Source organism: Falco naumanni, chromosome 7 (assembly GCF_017639655.2).
Source record: "Falco naumanni isolate bFalNau1 chromosome 7, bFalNau1.pat, whole genome shotgun sequence".
Classification (NCBI taxonomy): domain Eukaryota; kingdom Metazoa; phylum Chordata; class Aves; order Falconiformes; family Falconidae; genus Falco; species Falco naumanni.
This window is the reverse complement of record NC_054060.1, coordinates 53,186,372-53,213,513: the sequence shown is the minus strand read 5'-3', so window position 1 is coordinate 53,213,513 and position 27,142 is coordinate 53,186,372. Positions and strand designations below refer to the sequence as shown.

The 27,142-nt window shown below is 40.2% G+C and overlaps 1 protein-coding gene across 7 annotated transcripts in view; it reads left to right on the top strand.

The window, feature by feature from the left end:
* The window catches only part of ZFYVE26 (zinc finger FYVE-type containing 26), a 53,178-nt gene that overhangs the window by 10,017 nt on the left and 16,019 nt on the right, over positions 1-27,142 (top strand). For 5 of the 7 annotated variants that reach the window (XM_040600478.1, XM_040600477.1, XM_040600474.1 and 2 more), the window contains exons 10-30: positions 3,959-4,141; positions 4,742-5,398; positions 7,787-7,876; positions 8,593-8,661; positions 9,281-9,432; positions 10,732-10,930; positions 11,225-11,488; positions 11,671-11,790; positions 12,071-12,235; positions 13,165-13,392; positions 14,809-14,914; positions 15,694-16,433; positions 16,985-17,181; positions 18,083-18,187; positions 18,805-18,927; positions 19,669-19,845; positions 20,956-21,202; positions 22,321-22,419; positions 24,286-24,443; positions 25,370-25,539; positions 26,959-26,984. In XM_040600478.1, coding sequence (XP_040456412.1) covers positions 3,959-4,141; positions 4,742-5,398; positions 7,787-7,876; positions 8,593-8,661; positions 9,281-9,432; positions 10,732-10,930; positions 11,225-11,488; positions 11,671-11,790; positions 12,071-12,235; positions 13,165-13,392; positions 14,809-14,914; positions 15,694-16,433; positions 16,985-17,181; positions 18,083-18,187; positions 18,805-18,927; positions 19,669-19,845; positions 20,956-21,202; positions 22,321-22,419; positions 24,286-24,443; positions 25,370-25,539; positions 26,959-26,984 — 4,275 coding nt within the window. Of the gene's footprint in view, positions 1-2,828; positions 2,925-3,958; positions 4,142-4,741; positions 5,399-7,786; positions 7,877-8,592; positions 8,662-9,280; positions 9,433-10,731; positions 10,931-11,224; positions 11,489-11,670; positions 11,791-12,070; positions 12,236-13,164; positions 13,393-14,808; positions 14,915-15,693; positions 16,434-16,984; positions 17,182-18,082; positions 18,188-18,804; positions 18,928-19,668; positions 19,846-20,955; positions 21,203-22,320; positions 22,420-24,285; positions 24,444-25,369; positions 25,540-26,958; positions 26,985-27,142 lie in introns of those variants that run through there. The other 2 variants (XM_040600481.1, XM_040600475.1) reach the window with 2 other exon arrangements.

The following is a 27,142-nucleotide window of genomic DNA, read 5'->3' as shown; positions in this document are numbered from 1 at the left end:
TGTGTGCTTGAATTTAAAATGAAAGGGCAAAGCCAGATAGAATTAACAAAATATCATACTATAACGTCTTCACTTTTGAAAAATCCGAAATGGAAATTTTGGTGGGGTTTTTTTCTTTCCAAATCTACTTTAATATTAAAATCAGTAGGGCTTACCTATGGGCTGCGGCTACATCCCTCTTGCGTCACTTCTCATCTTCCCGTGTTCCAGTTTGGTGCCTAAAATAGCTGAGATTACTAAATACATGAATTCACTTAGAAGTGACTCTCCTTGTACACTCTTGAATTGAGGCCTATGTCCAGGTTCAACTGTTGCTATTTGAGTGCTTTTTCCTGATAGAGCCTCTTAATAATGATACAGAAGCTCAGTCTTCCTGTGTGTACTTGAACCTGAGAAGCTGCAATTTTTTGTGCTTTATTCCTTCTATGGATGGAAATTTGTGCATATGTAATATCAACCTGACTTGCACGGAGTGCTCTCAGTGATGGATCTTGCACAAATTTTCCAGGTTGCCTAATGGGAAGCAGTTTTCCAGTATCACATTGTTAAGGTGTTGGTTTCTAGTCCTATTTTTACAGGTTTTGTTGTTAAAATTATCAGTACAGTTGTTCTGAATAGTCTTCAAAGATGTAACGATTAAGACTCTCTCTATATATCCTTTTACAAGGGCACATAGTGATAGGACAAGGGGTAATGGCTTTAAGCTGAAAGAGGGTAGATGTAGATTATATTAGGAAGAAATTCTTTACTGTGAGAGTGGTAAGGCTCTGGAATAGGTTGCCCAGAGAAGTTGTGGATGGCTGTGGTGGGTTGACCTTGGCTAGACACCACGTGCCCACCAAGCTGCTCTATCACTCCTTTCTGCAGCAGAATGGGGTAGGGGAAGAAAATAAGATGGAAAAAACCCCTTGTGGGTCAAGGTAAAGGCAGTTTAATGAAGCAATAGCAGAAGTCACACATGCAGATGTGAAAGAAAACAAAAGATGTTATGCTCTGCTTCCTATCAGCAGGTGATTTCTGCCACTGCCTACTGAAGCCCTGCTTCCTGGGAATAGTGGTTGCGCCCAAAGACAAGTGTCATAAATAACAAATGCCCTCACCTTCCTCCCTCTTTCTCCTAGCTTTTATATCTGAGCAGACATTGTATGGCATGGAATATCACATTGACCACTTTGGGTCAGCTGTCCTGGCTCTGTCCCAAGATCTTGCCCACTCCCAGCTTACTGCAGGTGGCGGGGTGGGTGGGAAGCAGGGGGAGGTTACAGAGACAGCCTGGGTGCTGTGTGAGCACTGCTCGGCGGTAGCCAAAACACTGGTGTGCTATCACCACTTTTCTAGCTGCCAATATGAGTGCAGCACTGAGGTCTGCTGTGGGGCTCAGCCAGACCCAGTACAATGCCCCATCCCTGGAAATGTTGGAGGCCAGGCTGGATGGAGCTTTGCCCAACCTGGTCTAGTGGAAGGCGGAATGGGTTGGAACTAGATGATCTTTAAGGCCCCTTCCAACCCATTCTGTGGTCTCTGGTTTCACTTCCTGAAATTGTTTTGTTGTTGCTGAAGTTTTTTCAATCAGTTCTTACATTTTAATTCTTTTCTATTTAAATTTTTTCAAACCCAGGAAGAGGCAGTTCCATTGTATCTTCTGGTTGCTGCATGACTGTAGCAAAAGAACTCTAGCTGTGGTTTCTCTTCTTTTTTCAGATCACCTTAGTTTATGGAACTAGTTAATGGAAGACAAGTCCTCCCTCTCTTTTCAGCCCAGTGATTAATGTAAAGTTCAGATAACTTTATATACAGTTTAATAGAATCTCTTTTAAAATAATGTATTTTGAAATTTAAAGGGAGGAGTCATGAAGTTTTGATTTGTCTGGTAGTGTTAACAGGCCTTTTTGTCCCCTCATCCCACATACTTCCCCTTCTTTCTGACACGTCCACCAGCTGCAGTAGTGAAACTGAAGTAGTGCTACTGGTTGACAGTTGTGTTCAGGCAATCTTCAGATCAGTGTGTAACACTAGCTTTGATCAGTCACACTAACAAAAGAAATTATGAGCAGATATTTCCTCATGAGTTACATAATTCAAGAATAAGGTGTTAATATTTCTGGCATAGGAAAAACAAGTGCTTATCGTTCAAGGGTAGTTCTTCAGTATTGGTACAAGGAAAATGTTTGGTTTAGAAGAGGATACTGACACAAACTCACTGCATCCAGGTCTTTTCACATAGGAGGCAAAATTGTATTAAACTTGCATTTGATTACCAGTGTGTATCTTGTGGTGTCTCCAGCTAGCGATTTTGCTTTTTCAGAGGACTGAAATATTTATCAGATCTCTGGCTTCACCTCCCTGAAGTCCTCTTAAGATAGTGGTATTGAGAACTTTGAGTGCTACGTATTAGTGTAGAGCTGCTGGTGAATTATAGCATTTCTGTGGCCATGTGGATTCTGCAAAGGATTTTTACTTGGATGTTTCCTCATTATAGCTTCCACCATTGCAGCTGTTTAGAATTGCAATGATAAGGAGTAATTGGGTTCAAACTGTGCTCTCAGGGCTTTTGTCTTGGCTGGTCTGTAGTTTGAAGAAGAGTTCAGGCTGCTGTTTTTCTTTGAAATCATTGAATTGTTTATATGGGAAAAGACCTTTAAGATCATCAAGTCCAACCCTTAACCTAGCACTGCCAAGTCCACCACTAAACCATGTCACTAAGCATTACATGTCTTCTAAATGCTTCCAGGGATGGTGAATCAGCCACTTCCCTAGGCAGCCTGTTCCAATGCTTGACAAATCTTTTGGTGAAGAAATTTTTCCTAATACCCAATCTAAACCTCCCCTGCCACAACCTGAGGCCGTTTCCTCTTGTCCTATCACTTGTTACTTGGGAGAAGAGCTCAAGACTTGTGGAGGACAGTGCTGAAACACCGTTCTAGGTAATGCTATTCAGTCCCAGAGTTTGAATGGGGACATTATCAGTACATCAGACCAGTGCTTTGTTTAAAAAAAACTTGGCTAATGCTTCCCCTGGGTGACAACAGGCAGAGGGACAATCTACCCCTTGTATAAGTATATAGGATAGTGGATTCAAGCACTAATGTAACATTGTCTGGGGTTTTGGTTTTTTGTTGGTGAGGAGTGGGGTGGGTGGATTTGTAACCTTTGTACATTAGTTGGATAATTCATCTAAACCTAAACACAACAGAATATATGACTCTATATTATGTTTTGGGTGAAGGGGATGATAATGTGACTTTTACATAATTTGCAGCTCTGATGTTCTGTTGTACTAAGAAGGGATCATGTCACTGGCATGTGACACCTTCCCCTCAAAAAAAAAGAAAACCAAAACCCCAAAAAGGGGAAGGAGCAGGTGTAGTGCTTCTGCAAGTTGCCTTTATCATAAATGTATAAAAGGAAACTGTGGGACTGTAATCAATTGCAGATTATATATGATCTGTATGGCCAGCCATGGTGGATAGAATCAACTGTGGTATGTATTAATGTAAATCTGTAGAGGTGGTGGTATTCTATTCTCACTATGGTCGTAGCCAGGCTACACTATCTCCCTACTTATCTACCGTGTGATAGAACACAAAATTCTAAGATGCTGGAACAAGGCAGAGTCTGTCCCTGTGTTGTCAATGCAGCAATGTAGCTTAACCACATATCTCTAATGAGACTTGTCATGAGCAGATTTCAATCGTTCTGTGCTGTAGCCAGGTCCTGTAACACAGTTTCACAGGAAATGTCCTTTTCAGAAGGAGATCCAGACTGGAATTTTCTGTGGTGGATTTTGTTTGTTGGGTTTTTTCAAATGTTGTGAAATAACAGCGAGATAGAGTAAAGCTGGAATGGAGGCAACACTGGGGAAGAAAGTGTGGATAAATATAGTTGGGTGGTAACTGCAGGAGAAAATTGTTTTCCTGTCTACCTCCTACTCCCTCACCACTCTTATTTTCCTCCACAGCAGCAACACTCCCTAACACCCTGAGTCAGCAACGCAATCTGGCACTCTTTCGAGCATTTTGCGCTATGAAGTATGCTATCTATGCTCTCTGTGTGAATTCACATAAGCATTCCAAGTGCAAAGATTGTGTGCACAACCACCTTGGTGATATTCCTGAAGATGCAACTTTTGGAGAACCAGCAGGTGATTGGCTTCCTTTCTCAGGTTCAGTAGTGTGTACTTCTACATTTGCAGGGCTCTGAATTATTGCTTAATATGGGGATAATATTGCACCCTGTGTACAAATGATGTTGTTAGTCAGTGGGCTATGAGCGCTCCGCAAACAAGTATAATGGCATTTCTTTAAGGTGGTGTTACTTTTAGTAGTAATAGATATGAATAAGCTACCTGTCTTGTTCTAAAACATTTAAGGTCATTGTATTAAGAATATAGTGCAAAAAGAAGGTGGTATTAGATACCTTTGGATGGAAGTGGCAGGGATACTTTTGTAAGAGCTTGTGATTCCCCAGAGCTAAAACTGATTTAATAGCTAAAATAGGTGTAATCTGAGTTTGCACGTCATTGCACAAGGTGATAATTGGCATTACTGAGAGGCAGGAGGCACGCTACCTTTTTAAATGGAAAATGCTGGACATACATTTACTTGATTTGTGGAGAAATGATTGGCGCTGAGCCACTGGGACAGTTCCCTCTTCTAAGATTTTCTTAAAAGGGCAAAGGCTGGAGGAGGGAGCTCCTGGAAAACATTGTAAATGTTCTTTATTTTTGTTCTTAATTATACAGATTGCTCTTCAGTATTTCCTCAGTACCTTGTGAAGTGTCAGCAGTTCTTAAGGAGCATTCCTATTCCTTTGCGCCTGGAGGTTTTGGAGAACATCTTCTCCTTGCTTTTTGTTTCCTACAGTGACCTCCATACTGAGACTCTTCTACCTGAGGACTATGCAGAGGATGATGACCTTGACAAAAAGAGTACTACTCTGAGTGTGGAAGGCAGTGCTAGTCGGCATTCTTCCACCTCAGAAAGTCCACAGCACCTAATAGAGGCTGAAAAGAAATTTGAGAGGCATCTGTTGACTGCTCAGACAGTTCACACAGATACCCAAGATCTTTATGACTCAGTATTAGATGACAAAAGCTGTGATGAAACTTCTAGGCTCAACTACCTGGATCTGAAACACTTCACCAGTGGTGTTACCGGATTTATAGCAGATGACGTGGCCATGGATGCCTTCCTCACGTTGCTTCTCAACCATCTGGAAGAAATTCAGAGTTCTCTCCCATGGGACTCCAGTAATGTGCCTCATGAAGAGCTGGAGCTTGTTGAGTGCTTGAATCTTTCTGCAAGCAGAGATGCCTTTGGAAGTCGTGTGTTACAGTTTTCCAAATACCTTTCCGAAGCTCACTGGCGATACAAGGTGGTGATGAGTAACAGAAATGCAGGTAGGCTTTGTATTTGACACTTTCTGATAAATCAACATTGTTCTGTTACAGCTGTCCAGGCAATAGTCTCGAGCTTAAATTCCCTGAGCATATTACGGAGGGAGCACATTTTGACAGATATTAAGAGAGTGACCTAGTTGGAGATCACCTGGTTCTTGCACAATTCTCCAATAGGAGTTGTCTCTATTCTAATCAGAAAGTTTGGAGTTTCTTGGTTTGTTTTTTTTTCCCCTCCCCTTTGTGGGCACACTGTTTCAGTTTCCCTGTGTTTCTTCTGCCCCTTCATCACAAGTTATGTTGGCAGCGCAGTGATATGAAGGGACATGGTGGTGTGTGATCCAGTGCAAGCCAGATAAACTCATCACATTCATGGATAGTGTTGGTTTAGCCTGGTCTGGAAACCCGTTAGGAACATGTTTCAGAGGAACTTGGATTATTTTGGAGTGCAGGTCACTCCTCAGGAGTAGCTAGAACACCACTTGGGAACCTGCTCCCACCCTTCTCTTTATCTTGTAACTTGTTAGCGCTGCTACTATCAGTTTTCTGCTTGTATTGTAGTGTGGCTTACTGTGTATCTCGGTCCATGCCAAGTCCACGTCCCAAGGAAGTCTGGGCAGTATGGACCTTAAATGTTCCAAGCTTCCAAACTTCTCAAGTCTCCCTCTATAAAGGAGGGAATGTGATGGGGCTTATGTTTGAGTAGGCAGCCCTCAGTGTTTCTGTTGGACAGGCAGCAGCTTTCTGTGGGATTCTGTACTGTTGTGTCCTGGCTTGTGACAAATAATGACAGCTATTTGGGAACATCTTCCAGAGAAAAGTGGCTGGCTTTTCTTGACGCTGCATGTCTCAGGTTTTCTGTCTCAAGAGCTGGCACCCCCCTTACTTGCTCATTTCCAGAATTGTTGACTGAGTCAGTGTTCATACTACCCTGCATTACCAAGCTGTTTCAGCAAAACCTTAATGACAAACCAAACTCTCCCTTTTACTATTTTAATTCTTTTCACCTTGTTTCCAACTGCTTATATATTTGGACTATACCTATTTTTCTGTATAGTTAGAATCATGGGATTCATTTAGACTGAAAAGAACGCTTAATACTGATCAGGAGTGTGTAGAAGGTGTAGTATATTCCAAGCAATGTAGATTCATAGAATGGTTTGGGTTGCAAGGGACCTTAAAGATCATCTAGTTCTAACCCCTGACTAGACCAGGTTGCTCACAGACCCATCCAACCTGGCCTTGAACACTTCAGGGATGGGGCATCCACAGCTTCTCTGGGCAACCTGTGACAGTGCCTCCCCACCCTCATAGTGAAGAATTTCTTCCTCATTTCTAATCTAAATTTACTCTCTTTCAGCTTAAAGCCATTACCCTTTGTCCTATCACTACATGCCCTTTTGAAAAGTCCCTCTGCAGCTTTCTTGTAGGCCCTCTTTAGGTACTGGAAGGCTGCTATGAGGTCTCCCCAAAGCCTTGTCTTCTCTAGGCTGAACAACCCCAACTCTCTCAGCCTGTCTTCACAGCAGAGGTGCTCCAGCCCTCTGATCATCTGCATGGCCCTCCTCTGGACTCGTTCCAGCAGGTCCTTCTTATGTTGGGGGCCCCAGAGCTGAATGCAGTACTCCAGGTGGGGTCTCACGAGAGCAGAGTAGAGTGGGAGAATTGCCTCCCTCGACCTGCTGGTCACACTTATTTTGATGCAGGCCAGGGTACGGTTGGCTTTCTGGGCTCCAAGTGCACATTTGCCAAGCCATGTTGACCTTTTCGTCCACCAACACCCCCAAGTCTTTCTCATCAGGGCGGCTCTCAACCCATTCTCTTCCCAGCCTGTATTTGTGCTTGGGATTGCCCTGACCCACATGCAGGACCTTGCACTTGGACTCGTTGAACTTAATGGAGTCCATACAGGTCCACCTCTCAAGCCTGTCCAGGTCCCTCTGGATAGATAGCATCCCTTCTTTCCAGCAGGTCATCTGCACCACACAGCTTGGTGTCACATGCAGACTTGCTGAGGGTGCACTCAATTCTGGTGTCCGTGTTGCCAACAAGGATGTTAAACAGTGCCAGTCCCAGTACAACCCTGAGGAACGCCACTTGTCAGGGGTGTCCGCTTGGACATCAAGCCATTGACCACAACTCTTTGTGACCATCTAGCCAATTCCTTATCCCCATTGGTTGTGGATGTGAAAAACACAGTATTAGTTGAATTGCATCAAAATTACGTCAAGGTGCTGGTTTAAACTTTACTGTAGAAGAGCTCTTAGCTGAGATCAGCTGTGTTCCCTTGAGAGATTTGCCATCATAGCTTTGCCTATGTGGATGTGCTGATAGATTCTTTAAGGTAGACAAATAACTGTTTAGTAATGTTTTTGCTTGAATGTTTCACAGAACATCAGCTTGCAGCTTCCAGGAGGTACTACTCTTTAATCAGGTGCTCCAGCTTTAAGAAACGGTGTAGATCTCAAAGATACAAGACAGGTGGGTTGTAAAAATGACTTGGGGAAGACATCTCTGAAATGTGCGTAATTTTGCTGAGCTCATAGCTGAATGCAATTAGATTTGATGGACTGGGAGCAGGGAAATAGATTTATTTCCTTTAGTTTTCTAACTGGTTTGAAGTGTCTTAGTCCAGTTCCACATGGGTTGAAGTTGTTTTCCTAAAGCTCATCTGCACAACTAAAATGATAGTTAAATTAAATTCAGTTAAGAAAATAACTTCTTTCATACATAGTCTGATCTGGGGCAGGGGAGAACTTTACAACTACAGTACTAATTCTTCCCTTTCTCCACTATATCCAGTGACTGGTATATTTTCATTCCCATCACAATAGTATCTAAGATGTGAATTTACAGAAATTTGTGGCTTAAATTGGCAGCCTTAGGAGAAAGTTGGATTCCCAGCCCTTTTTCTGTTTAGCCTTTAAAACGTGTGTCTGGTTTTGGGGTGGGATGTTCCAAAATAAGCAGATCTAAAGTATGTGACATGAGTCACTGATGGGCCACCCCAGCATAGTATCTTGACTAACATTTTCTTCAAATCAGTAGTTGTTGCATTTATCATAGACATGGCTCATTAGTGAGATACACTTCAAGATCTCCTGCGGATGCCTGATCTGTTACTTGCAGTCAATTTTAATTACCTTGTCTAGAAAAAGTGCATTTAATGTGCTGGTTTTGATTTGTTTCTATTTCAGATGGGAAAGAGGGAACTTCCAGTCCATCATTAGAAAGTACAAGTAGTGAGCTAAACACCAGTACCTCAGGTATTAAACCTCAAAAGTATTATTTCTTTGTCTTGTCAATGTGTTTGATGAAGTATTGGCTTGACTAGTTAATGTGAATTACTGCTGTATGCAGGACAGAATTAGAACTTTTCATTTCTCAGAGCTCCCATTTTTGGCTGACTTTTTTTCTAATTAGAATAGTATATATTTCCTCTTCTGGAATAAGAAAATTAGATGTTTCTTGATATTTTTGGTTTGCAGGAAACAGTATGCAATGTAGTGATGTGCAAACTGTCAAAGAAGTCATGTAACCTGAAACATGCTTAGGCATGCTAAATTGATTTAGTAGGTCCAGTACTTAACTTCTCCCTTTATCCAATGGTGAACCAGTGCTCTAGCATTATGTCCACATTATGTAGCTGCTAAACAGCATTACAGTTGGTTGAGAACCAAACTGAAAGTTCTCATCAAATAGTGAAATATTACAAGAATTTTTAACAAGATGTTTATGTTGACCCCTTTACCTTAAAACTTTCTTGCTAGTCTGCTCCTTTATTTTTGTGTTAAATATGTGAAGTGCTGTTATCTGATAGTTCGCTGTTATCTGGTGAAATTTTTTTTCCATAATAGTATACTGATTAATTCTGTTGTCTTGTAGAGGGAAGTAGCAGCAATGTGTCTGCCTCGTGTAATTTGGAAAGCCGGGTGAGACCACATCAGCAAAATCCCCTCATTCCTATGATGCTTTCCCCACCAGAATCACTGTTAGTTTCTTGTGTTTTGAGAGGAAACTTTGTAGAAGCCCATCAGGTAAATGAGTTACATGTATTTTGTGCAACTAAAAAATGTAATTTGGTATTGACATTTGTGGTTGTGATTGCTGATTAAACTCCTGCTTCTTCTGCATTAGCAAGCGTAGGGCTGCAGCATCTGCATTGCAAGTGAAAGGGTCACTTCAGAAGTAGAAGCAAGTGAAAAGAACAAAGATACTCCAAACCAACATCCCAAGCATGCTGGGGTTTTTTTCTTCCATGTTATATAATAATGGCTTCTCTAAACCTGGGTTCTCAAAGCATGAAAAGGTTTGATGAGAGCTGGTTAAGCTTAGTGTTTCAGCTGAATGAAGGACACAGAGCTCATGTGAAACCTCTTCAGGAAGCAGCGTCTGCACGGCTTACTTTAGTCAGTGAATCAAAACTATGAGTCTCTACCACTTGTAAGCTCAGCAGGAATGTGTAAATATATTCCTTACCCAAAGCACAGCCAAAGTGGTGATTACGTTTATTTGAAGAAGGTATGTTTTGAGGCTGAATTCATGGTACTGAAGACAGGCAGAACAACTTGAAAATGACAGTCTGCATATTTGTAGTTCTTTGCTCTCTCACAGCTGTGCATACCTTTCTCTGTGTGGCTTTTGGGCCACTGCTCTGAAAAAACATCCTGAGATGCATCAGTGATTGAATCTGCTGCAAAAAGCAGTGACCTGGCTGAGTTTCAGATGTCATTTAAGCATTGCATTAGCAGCAGGTTACTGCTCAACTCATTAGTTCTGTTTGACATCAAGCATGCTGCTTTGTCTTTTTCCTACTTACAAGGCCAAAAGAAGCATTTTGTTTTGCTTTGTTACTTTGGATTTCAATATTGCTGATGATAATGATTGATTTGTGTGCTGTTGCTGGTTTGATAACAGGACCTTGCAGAGCTGTGCTTATCTATGCTGTTTAAATTTCTGGAAGATATTACTCACTTAATAAGAATTTGCTTTAAATAGTTCACTTTGGAGTCCCAACTTGATACATTTCATTACATAGTGTTTTGAAATAGAGTCATTCTGAAAGGTGTGGTTTATGAAAATTGATTTATCTCTAGCCTTGCAGCAAAGAATAGCTGAGCTTTATAAAAATAGTTTAAGAATGTCTCTAAGGTTCCTGTTTTTCAGGCACTCTAAAACTCCGCAGGAAAAAACCCACCATTTCAGTCTGCCATGTTTTTCAGTTAAAGTCCCTTTTATTGGATTCTCTATTTCCTCTAAAACCTCCCAAAGCTCTTTGACCTTCAAAAACGTCTTTTGACATGTCCTGTAATTATGTCTATTCTTATTTTTGAAAGGTGGCTTTGATGTTTAATCTGGACACTTCACCTTGCTATGGTGAATTGATTTTCATGGAGCGCTACCAAGAGGCAGTACGAGAAATGGCAAGAGTGGAGCACAATATTGAGAACCAAGCATCAGATGGCACTGGAGGCATCAGGAAACCTGGCAGCGGCCGTTCGACACTGCAAGCTATTGGGAATGCAGCAGCAGCTGGTAAGATCCAGGCGTTATGAGTTCTTCTCATAAAAGGTGACGGAGAAAGCAATTTGAGTACTGTCATAATGAATACAACAATCATTTGGAAGAAGTAGTTGTGGGTTTTTGACTTAAAAGGAACCTAGGAATGCTGAAATTGGCTGTTGATGCCCCATTAGTTTTTCTGTAGTAATTGGTCCATGAAGCAGGCCACCTATTGAATTATTTTCATAAAGGATTAGAGAATAATGACAGGAGCTGAGACAAATATGCTGTTTAATTAATAATTTTGTGTTTTGCTGACGCATGTAGGTATGGTATTTTATTCCATCTCGGATGTTACTGATAAATTGCTTGCAACTTCTGGAAGTCTTGCCCCTACTCTCCAAGAAAACTTCTGGATCGGCAACATCCAGCTGGAGCATACTGATCCTCTGCAGAAAGTCCTTGAGGACCTCAGTCCTTCAGCCATGGCGGCATTTGACCTAGCTTGTACTCAATGCCATCTTTGGAAGACCTGCAAACAGCTTTTGGAAACAGCAGAAAGAAGACTGCACAACAGCCTTGAAACTCAGGGTAGGGTTTTGTTTTTTGTCTTTATCAACATGGGCCTGGGAGCAGAAAATGCCTCTCTGTGCTGTGTTGTTTGTGCTAACATCTGAGTCTTAATTAAATTTCATTTTGTACTTTCATGTTAGTTTCTCCTTTTTGCACTTCTAAATTTTATTTTGTCCACCTTTGCACAATCACGTTTCCAGGCCACCGACCTGACATTGTTTTACTGCACTCTGAAGGTGTAAAGGGTTTCCCAGCAGTTCTGCAGCAAATAAGCAAAATTCTCAACTATTCCTGCACATCACAAGGGCAATCCAAGCCAGGTAGTGTGCTATGCTGGTAAGATTTTTCTGTTAAAATGTGCTCAAATCAAATTCTTGCCTTCTGTTGCAATGGAAATTTGAAGTTTACATTTTTTAGCTTGGTATTTAAAACAAAAAAAAAAAAAAGCAAGGAGGACAGGACATGCAAGCTCAATTCTGAATGAACTGAAACACTTGGAATTTGGCAAACTAGTTGTATTAAAATTTTGGTTCTGTGGGCCTTCTGTGCAAAATATCTCTGTCTTTGTTATAGTTGCTATTTCTTTCTCTCTTTTTGTAGAGGTCTCAGATGAGAAGACAGGGAGTCATTTTCGATGCAGTATTGTAGACCTTCTGCAAGCTTGCTACCCTGCCTTAACTGAAGAAAGTATTACTAATGAAATTGTTTTATCACAAAATCTGGATCAAATCCTAAAAGCGCTGACATGTGTTGAGCATTCTGTGGGTGAGTTATTTTTGTGATTATGAAGACTGACAAATGGATCTCAATTTTTATTTTGGCTTGTCCAGACAGCTGTAAATCCAATAGTAATGCTCTTTGACATATGCATAAATATATATCTCTTTTAAATCATAAGTGCAAAGTGTAAGATTTATCTGTAATTCTTATATTCTGAGTGTTTGTTTTCAGAGCTAAAATTGTGAACTTGCCAGAGAAGAAAGGAAAATATCAATGAGTACAACTGAGATTATTTGTCCTACTTTTCTTCAGTCCTAACAAGGAATTTTTAAAGTGTATTTTAACCTGACAGCTTATAAATAATTAGGTGTATCCTTACTGTTGCTTTTTTTTTTTAACAAAAAGGAGATAAACTTAAAAAGCTACTGTAACATAATAATACCTTGCAGTTTTCTTAGTGCTATCATAAAACATCTCACCCTTTTCTGAAGAGGTCTTCCACAGTTCCTCTTCTCAGAGCTCTCTGCATTATATAGCACACACACACCCCTTCGCTAAATTTCTAAATGGCATGTAGGTGTTTGTAAAATATTTAAAGATATTTGTATGTTTAATGAGAAAATATTTAGGAAAGTTCTAACTGCTAAATGTTATGGAGCACAAGGACTTGTCAACACCTGTGTTTTAGAATAAGCTTATGTGTTAATGACACACAAATAGCTATATTTTAGGGCCTGCCTTAATGTATTCCTAACTTTTCAGAGGTGTGATTACCAGTTTCGATGAACCATTGATTTATTCTGCTGTGAAAATTTAGTTGCTTTCAGTAAGATTGTAATGCCCAGACTGAGATCTGTACTCGCAGAGAGGAAATTAGTTTAAAGGACTTTTCTCTCTTCCTCTCCCCCACCCCCTCCTTCCTTTTTGGCATTTAATACTTGAATCTTGGATGTATGTCTGTTCTCTTAAACCAGACTGTAAAGCAAGCCTGCTTGGCACCTTGGAGCAGCAGGCCTCTCTCAGACCTGCAGAGCTGGAGAAGCACCTGGTTTGGAATCAAACACAGCTCCTGCTGAGAACTTTTGACCAACATGTCCAAACTGTGTCTGAGAGCAACACACAGACAAACTTTGTGAAGGCCTTCTTTAACTACATCACTGCAATGGCTGCTGTTGTGTTACGAAGCCTGAATGCAGAGCTAGGTAAGGGGTTTCTGCTGGGAAGTCTGAGCTTACGTGAAGATACCCAGATTGTGTAGTCTGGCCTGATTCTGGAAAGTAATTGTGCAAAAATGGTTCCTTGCCAAATGTGTCTACTACCTCTGCACAGTCACATCTTTTGATTTCAGCTGATTATTGGTTGCTTTTGTTATTTTATTTCTTAATACCTAGGCTACCCACAGCTAAGATAAAAATCACTGATGGCAGTAGGAAAATAAGAACAGAAATGTTAACACTGACTCAGATTTTGCACTTGGTTTAGACAAAACAAACAACCCTTGACCTCTAAAAGTTCTGATCGCTACCCAAAAAGGAGAGTGACTTTTTGCATTCAGGGGATCAGCATGCTCCTTTAGAGGCAACCAGTGCCCTGCTGCTCCACGGGGATAAGAAGGGAGTGTGTAAGAGGCTATGCAGAGGTAACAGGCAGGTTTTTTTTCCATAGAATCAGCAAATGATGGTGGTCCATGAAAAGTAATGCACCATCGGCACATAAAGCTGTCAGAAGAACAGAACAATTTACTGTGCTAGGAGAAAAAACACTTGTCTGTTTTTTAAAGTTGACGCTAATTGAGCCGCACTACTGTATATACCACAGTACTGATTTCGGACAATACCTTCCCAAAGGGATAAGAAATAAGAAGAAAGGGCAGAGATCTGTTTTCATATATGCTGGTTCAGCTCCAGTCACTACCATACAAACTGTAACTTCCTTATGGCCATGATTCAATCCTCGTTGACTAACTGCCAAAGTGGAAAAAAAAAATGCACAGTATTTAAGGGCTGGGTGACTTTTGCAGAACTTCTGTTGTGCTGGAAGATAGAAAGAAAAGGTAAATTTACAAGAATCTGTTCAGAGTTACTTGATACAGCTCAGTAGTGGATACAGAGGCTTTTCAACAATACTGGCCAGGGTTTCACTCCTTTTGTAGAAGTAGCTGTACATCCATGAGTTCTGTCTGCCTTTGCTCACTTTGACTTGAATAGAGCATGGACTCATTAATCTACATCCAGACATTCCTCAGAAACCAATACTGCGCGTTTTCTGTCTCCCACCACAAATACATGTTTTGGTTTAAGTTTGAAGTAGAGTTGCTAAACTGTTTAAACCTGAATCTCACCTTAAGGCCAAAGTCTCTCCGCTCTACCTCTTTTGGTAATATGTTCAGTGAAATGTCAGCCAGTGGTGCCAAGTTTGAGAGGCATATCATAATCACAAACGCCTTGCAATTTACTCTGTTTTTACTGCACTAAGGTGAATATGGACCTCTGTGAATTTAGTCAAAGAGGTTTCAGACTCAGGCTCTTAAGATTTGTGTTCCTAAAGTAAGACTTGATTGGTGTATTCAGCTAATGTGTTTGTATTCTAATAAATGTTTTGATTATTTTTTTTTAAAGATATATCTGCAGAAGTGAAAGTGGGGAACCCTTTCATACTGCTACAGCAGAGCCCATCTCAGCTGCTCTCCCAGCTTGTGTTTGAGAGACAGGTTCATCCTGACAGGTTGGTGCTTTTCAGATTATATACTTCTCTAGGTTATTTTGGCATTGGTGACTTCGGGCCTCAGCCAGGATTAAATTCTTCTCTGGCTCATAAGCACAAGTAGTACAGCCTGCTGTGTCCCACCAGCTGTAAGAATTGGTATGCAAGGAGGCGCTTAGTCAGGGGCTTTTCTCCCAACCGGACATTTTTACTAGGGAAAACGGTGAATTCTGTATTTTAAACAATTACTGTCTGTTGTGAAGAGAGAGAACATTTATGTGGATTTTTTAATGGAACGTATGACACTTCAGAGCAGTGGACTTTAAGCTTAGCAATGTAATAAAATAAAATAGATCAGTAGGGCTTCTTAAGAATACAGCTAGGCATGGCTCTTGCCCTGGTGAGTAGGTAAACTGGATAATCTAAGGTCCTTCCTTCACAGATTACTAAATTAGGCTGGCATGGAAAGTATCTGATTGGATGAAATAGCTCTTAAAAAGATGAGCACTAATGGTGAACTGTTTTAGTGTGTCACATTTAGGTAAAGGTCAGCGTTTGAGGTCTAAGTTCCTTTTCTTTAAAGGAGTGGCAGCATAAGCTCTGAGTTATTGATGTCATGCTATATACGTTTTTTTTTCATACTGAGTAAACATAGGTTGTGTACTCTTCCCCTGTATGTACATGTGAAGAATATTAGGGAGCTTGTGTTCACAAACTACTTGGAAGATTTATTAAAATATGTAATTGTAAAGTACCTTTTGTATGTGCTGGCTAAGCTGGTTCTGTTTTTAATCCTGCAGGCTTTCTTCTCTCTTGGCTAAAGAAGGGTTGAACTTGAATGTGCAGCAAGTTATTGTTAACTGTTGCTGTGAACCACTGTCCTTGTGCAGTGCAAGGCAAAGCAGCCAGGCAAAGTATCTTCTGACAAATATCAGCAACTTAGCGTACCAGTGTGCCTACCATTGCCTGCCAGATGTTGAAATACCTGTTCACAATTCTGCAGTGACCTCTGAGGATATCTCCACTCAGGCCCCATCCTCTGTGAATGACTTCAGCCAGCACACACTCACTGCCTCCTCCCTGGACTTCCTAAAGTCTCAGTCAAAGCTAACAGCTGCAGTGGCATGTCTAAGTGCATCTAATATACAGAAAAATCCCAAATCGAGTTTATCTTGGATAGAATTTCGGGGCAGACGGGAGGTGCCCTTAGGTTTGGAACAGATTTCTAGGGAGTGTGAGGCATTGTTGAAGGAGTTCCCAATATTGGAACGATTTCTTCTTGCTATGTTTGAGCCACTTCAGAATCAGCAAGAGGAAGGTAGCAGTTTGGCTACAGTCTTTGCTGGCAAGGCCTACATATCTCTGGTTCTCCTGGGACTGCATTCCACCACAGCTGTTAAGGTATTAATGGGAGTCTTTGAGCAAGCTCTTGCTGCAAAGGATTGGGACAGAGCTCTGAAGGTCTTGGATCTGTACAATCAGGATGTGGAGGAGCTGGTCAATGTGAAGGATGCTCTGCTGAGCTGTGCAACTGCTGAAGGTAAGAAGGATTAAGTCAGGCTTTTTGCCTTTCGTATTTTTCTTTTTTTCTTTATTTTATGGAGAATACAGCCTAGATCAGGATGTGGAAACTAAAATAGTGGCCCTTGGGCAAATCCAAAGATGGAAACAGATCCCTCCCTCCCTCCTAAATTTTTCTCTGACGGTATAGTTTCCATTTTGTAAATGAGCAAATCCTGACCAACTTAGTACAAGGCAACTGGAGTGCTTCTGTGGTGTTATTTTTATGTGAAGAGCTGAATACATCAGGAGACATTAATCATAGTACTGTTAATGGAACATCTCCTACAGCAGTATCATTGTCATACATGGATGATGTATCATGTGAAAGGAGGTGTCTTTTAGAGACTGTAAAGATAAGTATCCCATGCTAACTTTGGTTACTTCATGAGAATCTGATGCTTGGGATAAGCCTTATGTAGATTTTTCAGCACTGTACTGTTTCTTTTGGTGGTGCAATCCAGTGAGGATTCTATAATTTTCCAAACGGTAGAAACTGGATTTCAAACTAGTGGTTTGTTTCCTCCACAGATAAGCATGGTTGGCAATACTTGTTTCCAGTAAAAAATGCAACATTGAGAAGTAGGCTGGCCCTGCGCTGTCTGGACAAATGGCCCCTTGATGCCTGTTTGGAAATCCTAGCTTATTGCATTTCTGATTTGGGCGTAACTGATGAACTAAAAGCCAGTCTGCAGAGCAGGAAGAAAGAACTTCAAGTTTATCAAAAGGTACAAAGTCATTCTTCAGGTAACCAGTGAGGTGAAATAGGCAGCAGGGAGCAAATATGCTTGCCCTTTGAGAAGGTTTTAGCCCTTGGTTCTTTTTTGATCATAATAGCTTTTCAAGTCTTTCATCCAAAACAGTTCACGTGTTTTCAGTGCTATAGTTTCCAATTAACACTCTGCTTCCATCCTTCATGACTTTCCCACTCTCCTGTTAGCCTTCAGGTCTGCAAACATGACTAGACAAAAATATTTGTGAGGTTGCTTTTTTTGCAAAGTATTTGTTTTTCCATTCTATACAATTGCTAGATCCGCTGGAAGCTTTTCTTGGCAATTCATCACTTCCTAAGCTTGACAGGTGCAGGTATACCTAGGCATGGTATGCAAGACTAGCAGTCCAATAAGTGTGTTTGTATTGCAGTCAGTTCTTCTAACTGCAGGGTAGTGCAGATACCCAAGCTGAGTCAGACTAGCTGGCCTAGAGTTCAGCACAAACTGAAAAGCCAAACAGAGCAAAAGATGGAATCATAAATCCCTGCTGAGCTCTGTCTGCTAGTGGTTCTGCTAACTGACAGCTGTTTTCTCTCTGTTAGTGCCAGCAATGTCTGCAGTATACATGTGCTTTTTAATCCATAATTATTGCCATTTAGTCTTTTAAAAACCTTCCCTTATGAACATGCTTTGTAGACTCATACCTCTGGGAAAATTGTGTAGTCTTTTTTTTGTACTGCAAGCGCATCACTTTGTCCCAGAAAAGGGCTAGCGATAAATGTGGGTTGTCTGCTTGACTTTTTTTTTTGTATGTAGCAGCTCTTGATGTGATCAGCTCAGCTGTTTACTTAGATGTATTGACTGTTGTAGATAAAAGATTTTAAAATCTGTGCTACCCTAATATTAACTCTTTCAGATTCTGAATTTGCAAAGTGAACCATTGTGGAATGACTGGCAAGATGTGAAAAAAGCATGCACTGATGACCCCCAGACCATCATGAATATCATTCTGAAAGCAAAGGTTAGGCATGGTCATGTGAACTTTATTGAAATAGAATGCATTAAACTTTGAATAGCATCTTAAAATGCCAATCAATAGAGATTAGCTTGGGTGAAGGAATTCCTTTACTCAGTTCTGTGCTACAGAAACAAGTGTAGATCTGTGTTTAATGTTAATATTTACATTTAATTACATTAATAATCCTTAAGTGTAAGTTATAACTTCTAATTTGAGATACAACTTGTTCTTTTATCTTAGAATTTTGAAGACTTCAATAGCATGGCTTTTGGCATACTACAGGCATTATTATATAAGTACTAATACTTATATAATTACTAGTGTTTATATAAGTACTAATAGATCTGGCTGATTTTAAAACGTCTCTTCAAAAAGCTAATTTGCTTACTGTGAGATGAGAAGGTATTCTGAATGCAGGTGGACTTTGACAGTATGAATTATCATCCTCTTCCCCTTACCAATTTAATTACTTTTTTGCGTGTGGGAGAGGAATCTAAGCTACAGAATTTCTTGAAGGTGATGAGAACTTTGGGAGTAACAGCTGTATCGGTGAGGGTAGAGTTTGTCCTTTCATTTTTTGTTTTTACTTTTTTTTTTTAAATTAAAAAATATATATTTAGGATTACGTCTTGTGTGAGGAATGGGGGCACTTGTATCCTGTCCCAAGAGAAGACTTGATCAACCTTCACCGTGAGCACCTTCTCCACTTGTTGGAGATGGGAGACACAAACAAAGCATTGCAGGTAGTAGCAAGACTCTTTCAGCCATACATCCATAGATCAAATAAGTTGACACCTGTTTTCTTTGACTCCTTTTTGTGTGTTTCCATGGCCTTTTTGGTTCTTCTCCCTTGAGATGCTGTTTGCTTAGATATGCTTTCAGGATCCTGGCTCACCCATGTTCTGTTTAAGTGAAAATCCAGCTTGGCAATCTAGTTGTTGGACCTAATAGCATAAATATCACTTACATGGAAATACAAGGCCCCTTTTTGAAAAATCACAACAAAGCATTTCTGTGCTGCATAAGGAAAAGAACCAGAAGTGAAACTAGCAACAGGAATTGGTCAGTTGTGCTTCAGTGCTCAAACTGATGAAGTGTGCCATCTTCTGATTTTAATAACTATGGAGCTGTTGCTCATAACAGGGAGCATAAAATAAAGTGCAGGCTTGCTCAGACTATGTAGCTTTAAAAATATTCTGGAGACAAAGTGAAGATTTCTTATCACTAGACCTTCTGTCCCATTCCTTGCTGAACCTCCTGCTTGATTTAATTTTAAAAATATTTTGATTAGTAAATTGAGCAAATGGACCATGAGTAGTCTATAAACGGATTACCTAAATCATCCTTATGTATGTATGACACCTGTGCAAGTTAATTTGCTTGCTGGACCATTGTAGAGCAATAACTTGTTATGGACTGTACATTATAAAGGCTACTTTCCAGGAATGTAGTAGCATTTCACTGTATTTTGTTTGGTTTTGTAGCTTCTGCAAAGAATTGAAGACCCTGGTATTTGCCTTGCCATCAGTGAGCAGTCCCTTGACCAGCATCCAAACTTGGCAGCCTCTCACTTCTTGGCTGATTACCTCACAGCTCACTTCTATGCGAATCTGACAACTGCACGCCGTAATGAAATCCAGGCACTCTATTTGGGATCAAAAGTGAGTAAATCCCCTGCATTGTGGGATTAAGGGCAATACATAATTATATAAATTTATAATACATAATACATGAAGTCTGTAGACTTTACCAGAGCATCCTCACCATATCAGGTCTAAGATTCGGAGTCTCAAGATCCAAAGGGAAGTTAGAGATGGTTTAAAACTTCTTCCCTTCCACAGCTTTGCAGTTCCTATATTATGAGGTGGTTGTAGCTCCTAGTATGAACACAGCAGTCTTGTGTTTGAGCTGTTGGGGAGTGGAGAAATGCACAGGCTAAAAGAGGGTGGTGTTTATCAGGACTGTTGCTGTGTTTGTACCAAGTGAAAAAGAAAGCATCCTTAATTTATTCTCCATGTCAGTAACACCAGTGGTGACACATACATGGCATGTTTCTCTCAAGTGCCTTCCAAAGATAGATAACACGATTTCTTTTTTTTTTTTTTGATGGCTGTTGCCTTTGCAGAAGTCATACAGGTTCTGTGCTCAGCCTGAGAATAGGTGCATGAACCAGTAGAATTCATAATAAGTAAACAAAAGGCAGTGCTTTTGGTACTGTCCATTTTGTTGTAGGAATACAAATAGCAGCTTGCTCTAGTGTGTGCCACAGCAGTGTTTTGCTGGGCTTCCTGTTTCCTTCCTTGTTCCTTTTGAAGACGTGATTTAATTTGGGAAATGTCCATATGAACTGTCCACCTTTAGGAGAATTGCTCATGTTTTCTCCTCTTGATACTTCTTCAAATGATGGAAGGATAAGGATTGAGCTAATATTATTTTTACAAGCTTACTTCAATGAGAGAATGTGCTCTACCCTGCTACAACGTACTTGTCACAGGGTCACAATATCCTTTCAACTCTTAACTGCCTCTTAAATGAGGAAATGTTTTACAGAACGGGAAAGCGGAAGCTAAGTAATTTCTGTAAATCTAGTCAGTAATTCAGTAATGAAAACAGGAATAGGTTTCAGAAGTCCCATCTCCAATTTTTGGCCTCCATATATAGTTATTCCATTCTCTGCATAAGCTACTGTGCCAGTTTTTTGTCTTTAATCTCACAGAAACAGATTTAAAAGTATCTAATTTTAACATAATGCTTTTTTCCCTGTGTCTCAGGTGCTTCTAACTCTGCCTGAGCTCTCCCGTGTTAACTACTTCCACCTGTCCTCCAGGCCACTGCTCATGCTGGAACAGCTCCTCATGAATATGAAGGTGGATTGGGTAGCTGTTGCTGTGCAGATGCTGCACCAACTCTTAGCTGGCCAGGAAATTGGTTTTACTGTAGAAGACATTGACAATTTGCTCTCCAAGTATGCAGAAAAAGCTCTCAACTTCCCTTTTGCATTAAAAGAAAAGAGATCAGGTGACTGTCCATGAGAATGCTGGTTTTCACTTGGAAAAAAGTGCCAGTTTCACCCCAGAGTAATTTTGCCAGTTGTGCCACAATGTTTGTAGATGTATGCCTCCAGTCTCCTGCTAGCCCAGAACATATTCTTAAAGTCTTTGCCTTTCTTGTAAATAAATGTTCTCAGGACCAACACCTTCAAAAGTTTCTTGGACTTTCCTTTGTTGATCCTTTTTGGGATCTCTTTTCTTATATGATACTGATCAATTTTATTTCATTCCTGCTTAATGCAAAGTCACTGATGACTTAAGCAGTTCCAAAACCTGAGGCCAACTGCATCTTCCCCCAGACAGAATGGGGATTTGATCTTTCATAGTCTTTCCTCCTACTAGAGTCTGGTTCCTTTTTTCACATAAAAGCCTTAAACTTGTAGTTCTATTTAACATTCTCAGCACAGTTCCCCTTTCTGATTCGCCAATCCATTCTCATCCATGTTGTCTTTGCTTCTCCTGCATTTGGCTCTCTCCTTTCAGGGTTTTAGAACTGGAACAGTAGAGGGTGCTGCAGATCAAGTCCAGTGCTTTTGTTTCAAAGCACATGGTGTGTCTACCTATCTGTATCTATTTATAACTACATACGTGGTACCAGCTTCCTTTGTGCTAGTTTCAAAATGTTGACTGACTTCGTGATTTAAAGATATGGTTCTTGCTAATATAAAAGCGTCAGACTTGCCTATATTCTCCTGGCAGATGACCTATAACTTTTGCAAGTATGTTCCTTCCACTGTCATGTGAAGCATTTAATATTTGCCATGAGCACCTTGTGTCAACTAATTGTTTTCACATCTGATACTTACTCTTTGCTGTATTATTCCTGTGCCTATCAGTAGTCCATTGCTTTGGTGAAGATTCCTTTCTCTATGTTTTAGGTAATTGAATTTTATATAGTTTTGCATTAATTGTTGTGGGCTAATTTTCATGAAAACATAGTAATTTATAATTACATAGCTAGTCCTGTTTTGTGCTGACATTCTTAGGTACTCCTGTGAATGCATTCCTCAAATCTTTGTAAAAACAGGTAGATGTATGGCCAATATCGTTCCCTGATTTTTATTTTTCTTCTTCCCTTCGTCCTAGATTCTCTAATACGTATCCAAGAAAGTCTCAGTCAGGTATTGGAGTGTGAAGCAATGTCTAAATCAGGATCATCAGAACTATCTCCTGTCAGCTTTACTGGTAAAGCTAAGACCTTGATGCTATTTTCTTTCAACCTGTTCTTATTTGTTTTATCCCCTGTGTATGTGTGTCCCACTGCTTAATAGTAACTTGGGTTGCATTTAATGCAAATTAGTAGTTCTCTACAGTTGGGTGCTTTGTGCCCAATTAAAAGAAATCTTAAAGGGGAACAGAAGTGTATGGCTTTGTTTTCATTTTTGTTAGGTATCCACAAAATGTCTGAAAAAATCAGCACAAAATCTTTCCATTCCAGACCCTACAGAAAACTGTAAGCCTGAACAGAACACAGGAAACAGGACTAAATCTGCGGGACAAAAAAATAATTACTATTTTGCCACGACTAGATTGCTAGTGGATTGATGGTGCTGCACATTAGTCTTTCTGTGTCTTGACTTCTGTACTCTGGGTATATAGGCAGAGCTTGTCTGAAGCCCATCATTGTGGTGCTTCTCCCTGTCTTCCTGTTCCTTGCTTAGTCATTTTTTTTCTTCTGGATCTTAACTTTGGTTTTTACAGTAAAAATCTCATTCATATTGTATCTTTTTCATTATTCTTTTGGTCCTTTAATTTATTTTTTTTCTAGGATCCCTCTTGTGACCTGAGGGAAATAGCATATGTTGTATTGTCTGAGAGACTCTACTCACAGTCCTAAACCACAAATAAATAGGAACGAGATAATTTACGCCAAAACAACTGAAGAGCATTGTGGCTTAAAAAGAACCACAAATCCTTCTATAGGTTTCGTTCGGCATCTAATGCAAGAGATACACTCTTCAGAGGATAGATACTGTGAGAAATGCACACAGTCTGTTCTCTCAGGGAACAACTAGCAAAGGATATCCTCAGACCTCCAAGGCTGAAGATTCTCAGCAAGTGGTGGGCCTGAACTAGAGCTGCACAGTGATACCCTGATCTATAGGTTAGGGTGTCTGAACTGTTCTCTCGTTCTGTGTCCTGAACTGAAGACTCTTTTTGCTCTGCCTCTTGGCAGCGTCTTGGACTGGGCTGTGTAGCTCTTCAGGTTTTGCTCATAATGGTCAGCTTAATCTGTGTGTTACAAAACTTGAATGCATTGTACTCTAATGTTCCTTTGCAATCCAGTATCTACTCAGATGAACATGAGTTAGCTTTATTGGAATGGAGATTTCTTTCTTTTTCTAGCTTAGTATTCACATACACAGAAAGTGGCTTGCAGGCTTGTGATGACATGTTGAACTTTTTAATTAGCTTGTAGTGTAACTGGCTCACATTATATAAACTGAAAGCCTGTTTAATACTGTAAACGTGATTTGAGGAGTATTTCATTGGCAAGGGCAAAGACTTAAAAGTCCTGCCTTTTTGAACAGATTTCCCCACAGTAGACTGTAAAGGGGACCAGAACAGGGAGGAATATGCTGTTGCTAGCCATACCACACATCTCCTGAGATAACAAAGAAAAGCCTCAGTATTTAGGAATGTCAACACTCTGTATCCTTAAGATAATATTTTATGCTATATCGCTTTTTGGTATCCGTATACCAAGGTAATTTTTTTTTCTTCCTACTCTTAAGTCTCTGCTTGTGATACAAGAACAGATGTTGACAGGTTGTCTTACAGTTCTCTAATTGTTATGGTAAAGGTCTGTTAATAAGTATGTATTCTTGCTATTAGTACTGAAGCGCTATAAGTTTACAGTCTTAAAATTTTAGCTTAAAACATATATATTCCTTTCAACCAGGTGTGGCAGAATAACATTGTGTAAGATAATATTAATAGTCTTGTGAGTCAGAAAGATCTTAGAGCCTCTATAGAGTTTTCTGGTATTTAAGACTCCATTAAACAGCTTAAATCCCATTCCATGTTTTTCTTGGCCTGGCTTTCTTTAAGGTCTCACCATATCTGCAAGTCCCAGAGACAGAAGTTTGCAGCAGAATTTGTTTACTCAAGAATTTGTGCCTCCTGAGAAGCCGCCACCAAAGCAGCAATGGATACCTGATGACACTGAAACGATATGTATGGTTTGCAAAACTGAACGCTTTACTATGGTAAGGAGCAAAGACGAAGTAAGGATATTCCTAGAACTGTGACCTTAATATGAACACTTGCTCACAGTCTGTTTCCTATGAGATACTAGCTACTTCAGCAAGTTTGCTTGCATCAGTGTAGGCCTGGCAAGATTGCCAGTCCTTTGATATTTAACCACTGGTTTCTGTTTAGTGTAGCTGAAGAGACTGGGAACAGTTAGTTCCTTGCAGAGCCCTGTAAATAGAGCATAGATCAGAGAGAAGACAACTATGAGATCTCAAAAATGTGTAATAGCAGCAGTATTAATATTTCAAAAGGCTGTCTAGTTGACTATGCTGGCAAGAAATAACATGAGCATTATATAATTCAATTACCAGTATAGAAAATGATTCTTTGCTGTTAGTGATGCTTTTCTGAAACCTGTTGTTTCACAGAGTACTTGAGCAACTGCGTTGGGGCTCTAAGGGAGAAGATTAATTTTGCTGTTTTGCAATAGTTTTAAATAGAGTTTTGCGGGTGTGCTGGCAGCCTCTACTATTGCTTAGAAACAGTACTGCTCAAAGTATCTGTTGCTTTTGAGTTTGGAAATTACTAAGATGGTCTCAGAAAGACAGTCTACAGCTTCTAACTCTTCCAAGAGTTGATCTAATTAGTGCTGTGATCAAAATTGGGACAATTTAAATAGTGGAAAGCCCAAGGCTGCAACAAATGTTTTAAATACCTCCCTCTAGGTTTTTGGGTTGGTTTTTTTTTTTTATTTCTTTGCCATGCCCTCTCCAGGAAGGAATTGCAACAGTGAGAATCAATCATTGTATAGTTTTGAAAAGCCTTACTGTGCATGGTGGTTTTTGTCTTCAAATGGAGTAACTTTACTCATGAGTGGAAGCAGGTATAGGAGGGAATTTCTGTAAATTCTTTCTGTTGCTCATCTGTGACTCTTGCTTAGTTTAACAGGCGCCATCACTGCAGACGCTGTGGCAGGCTGGTGTGCAGCTCTTGCTCCACGAAGAAAATGGCAGTAGAAGCTTGCAGAGAAAATCTGTCTCGTGTATGTGATCAGTGCTATAGCTACTACAACAGAGACCATCTGCCTGGCTTGGTACAAGACACAAGCATGTAAGTCCTTCCATTCTAGTTCTCCTCAATTTCATATACACAGCAGACAACACAGAAACATCTTAGAATGGTTTGGGTTGGAAGTGACCTTAAAGATCATCTAGTTCCACCCCTGCTGCCATGGACAGGACACCTTCCACACGAATGGAATGAGAGACAAATAAGAAATAAAGGTTTATCCTGATAATATAATAACATCAGCTTTTTGGCCTCCAGCTGTTGGGATTTTCAGGTTTGTTGGGTGTGGGGATGTTCCTTATGCCTCAGTTTACTTTTCACATTAAAAAAAACCTGGAGAGCCAGGCAGCAAAGTGTTTAATTTTTAAGCGTCAGTTGATCATTAACCTAAGGATTGAATGCTTTGATGCAAAACATGTTCAGCACAAACTACTACAGTATGACAAAGTTTCCTGCTGTTTACTTGGCTCCTGGATTAACATCACAAGTTGACTAGCTCTGCTGGACGTATCAGTGTGTTAGTGTTACTTCATATGTTATTCCATAATCCCCTGATTATGACTCTTTGAGCCCTTGGGGATTCAAAAGCAAGGTCATGATTAGACAGGCTTTGAAACTGCCCTTAATAAAAGGGACAGCTGTGATCACAGCTGAGAAATGGACTGAAATTTGTTGTGTGTTAGACCAGCTGGTGAAAAGCACAGCTGAAAAGAGTGAGTTTTACTGTCCACTACCCTGTCAAGCCTGCTGATTCTGCTATCGGCAGGCTTGACAGGGTCACTGAGAGTAAGACTTAACTCTTCACCTGTACTTCCAGCTGTATTTCCTGTTTTCCTAGCAAGCCTGCAGTCAATAGTATCTGCTGTGGTAGTATCAGCAAGCCTCCTAGGAAAAGAGGACTACTGTGCAGATCTGAAAAAACAACCATCTATCTCTAGCTAAATCAGTTTGTGTCAGAATGGTTGCTTGTGCTGCCAGATTAGGTCAGCAGAGCTTAGCAGTGAGTGTGAATGCCACCTGTCAGGTTTTAATTGCTTAAGTATCTGTTTGGTTTTTTTAATATGTGCCCTATTTCTGTATCAAAACCAACTAAATCTTAAGGGCAGAGACCTGGATGACAAAAAGTTAATTTTAGCTCTGACATATTCTGATACTGAGCAGTTCTTGTTCTCAGTGTCTGCTTTTTTATGATGTGTGCAACAGTACTATTCCTACAGAAGGTTATAAGAACTAATTACTTAGTGTAGTTGAAGTACAATTCAGAAGCAGGATGTTAGATTTCCAGGCAGCAGGGGGTAGGGGCAGGGCAATGAGTCGGAGAGAGAGCAGGGAGGGAGAGTTGTTAGATTTTTACAAGACAGTGTTCTGAAAAGGCTAGCCATGTTGATCTCTCCTTTAAAACTGTGTTTTCCCTAGTGTGCTGGAGTATGCCTGATGTTTCTTTCTGTCATTTTTTTACAGCAGAAAAGATCAGAACCAAATGGAAGGTAAGGATTGGAGTAATGTTAATCTTCAGGTTTTTTAAAGTGCCTGATTAGGAGTAGAGTTAGAGATAGGAAGCTGATACCATGTAGTTGCAGCTGAAGGGTGATCAAAACTTCAGTAACAAAACATCACTGATAGTTTTCATGCCTGCAAGCTGAAA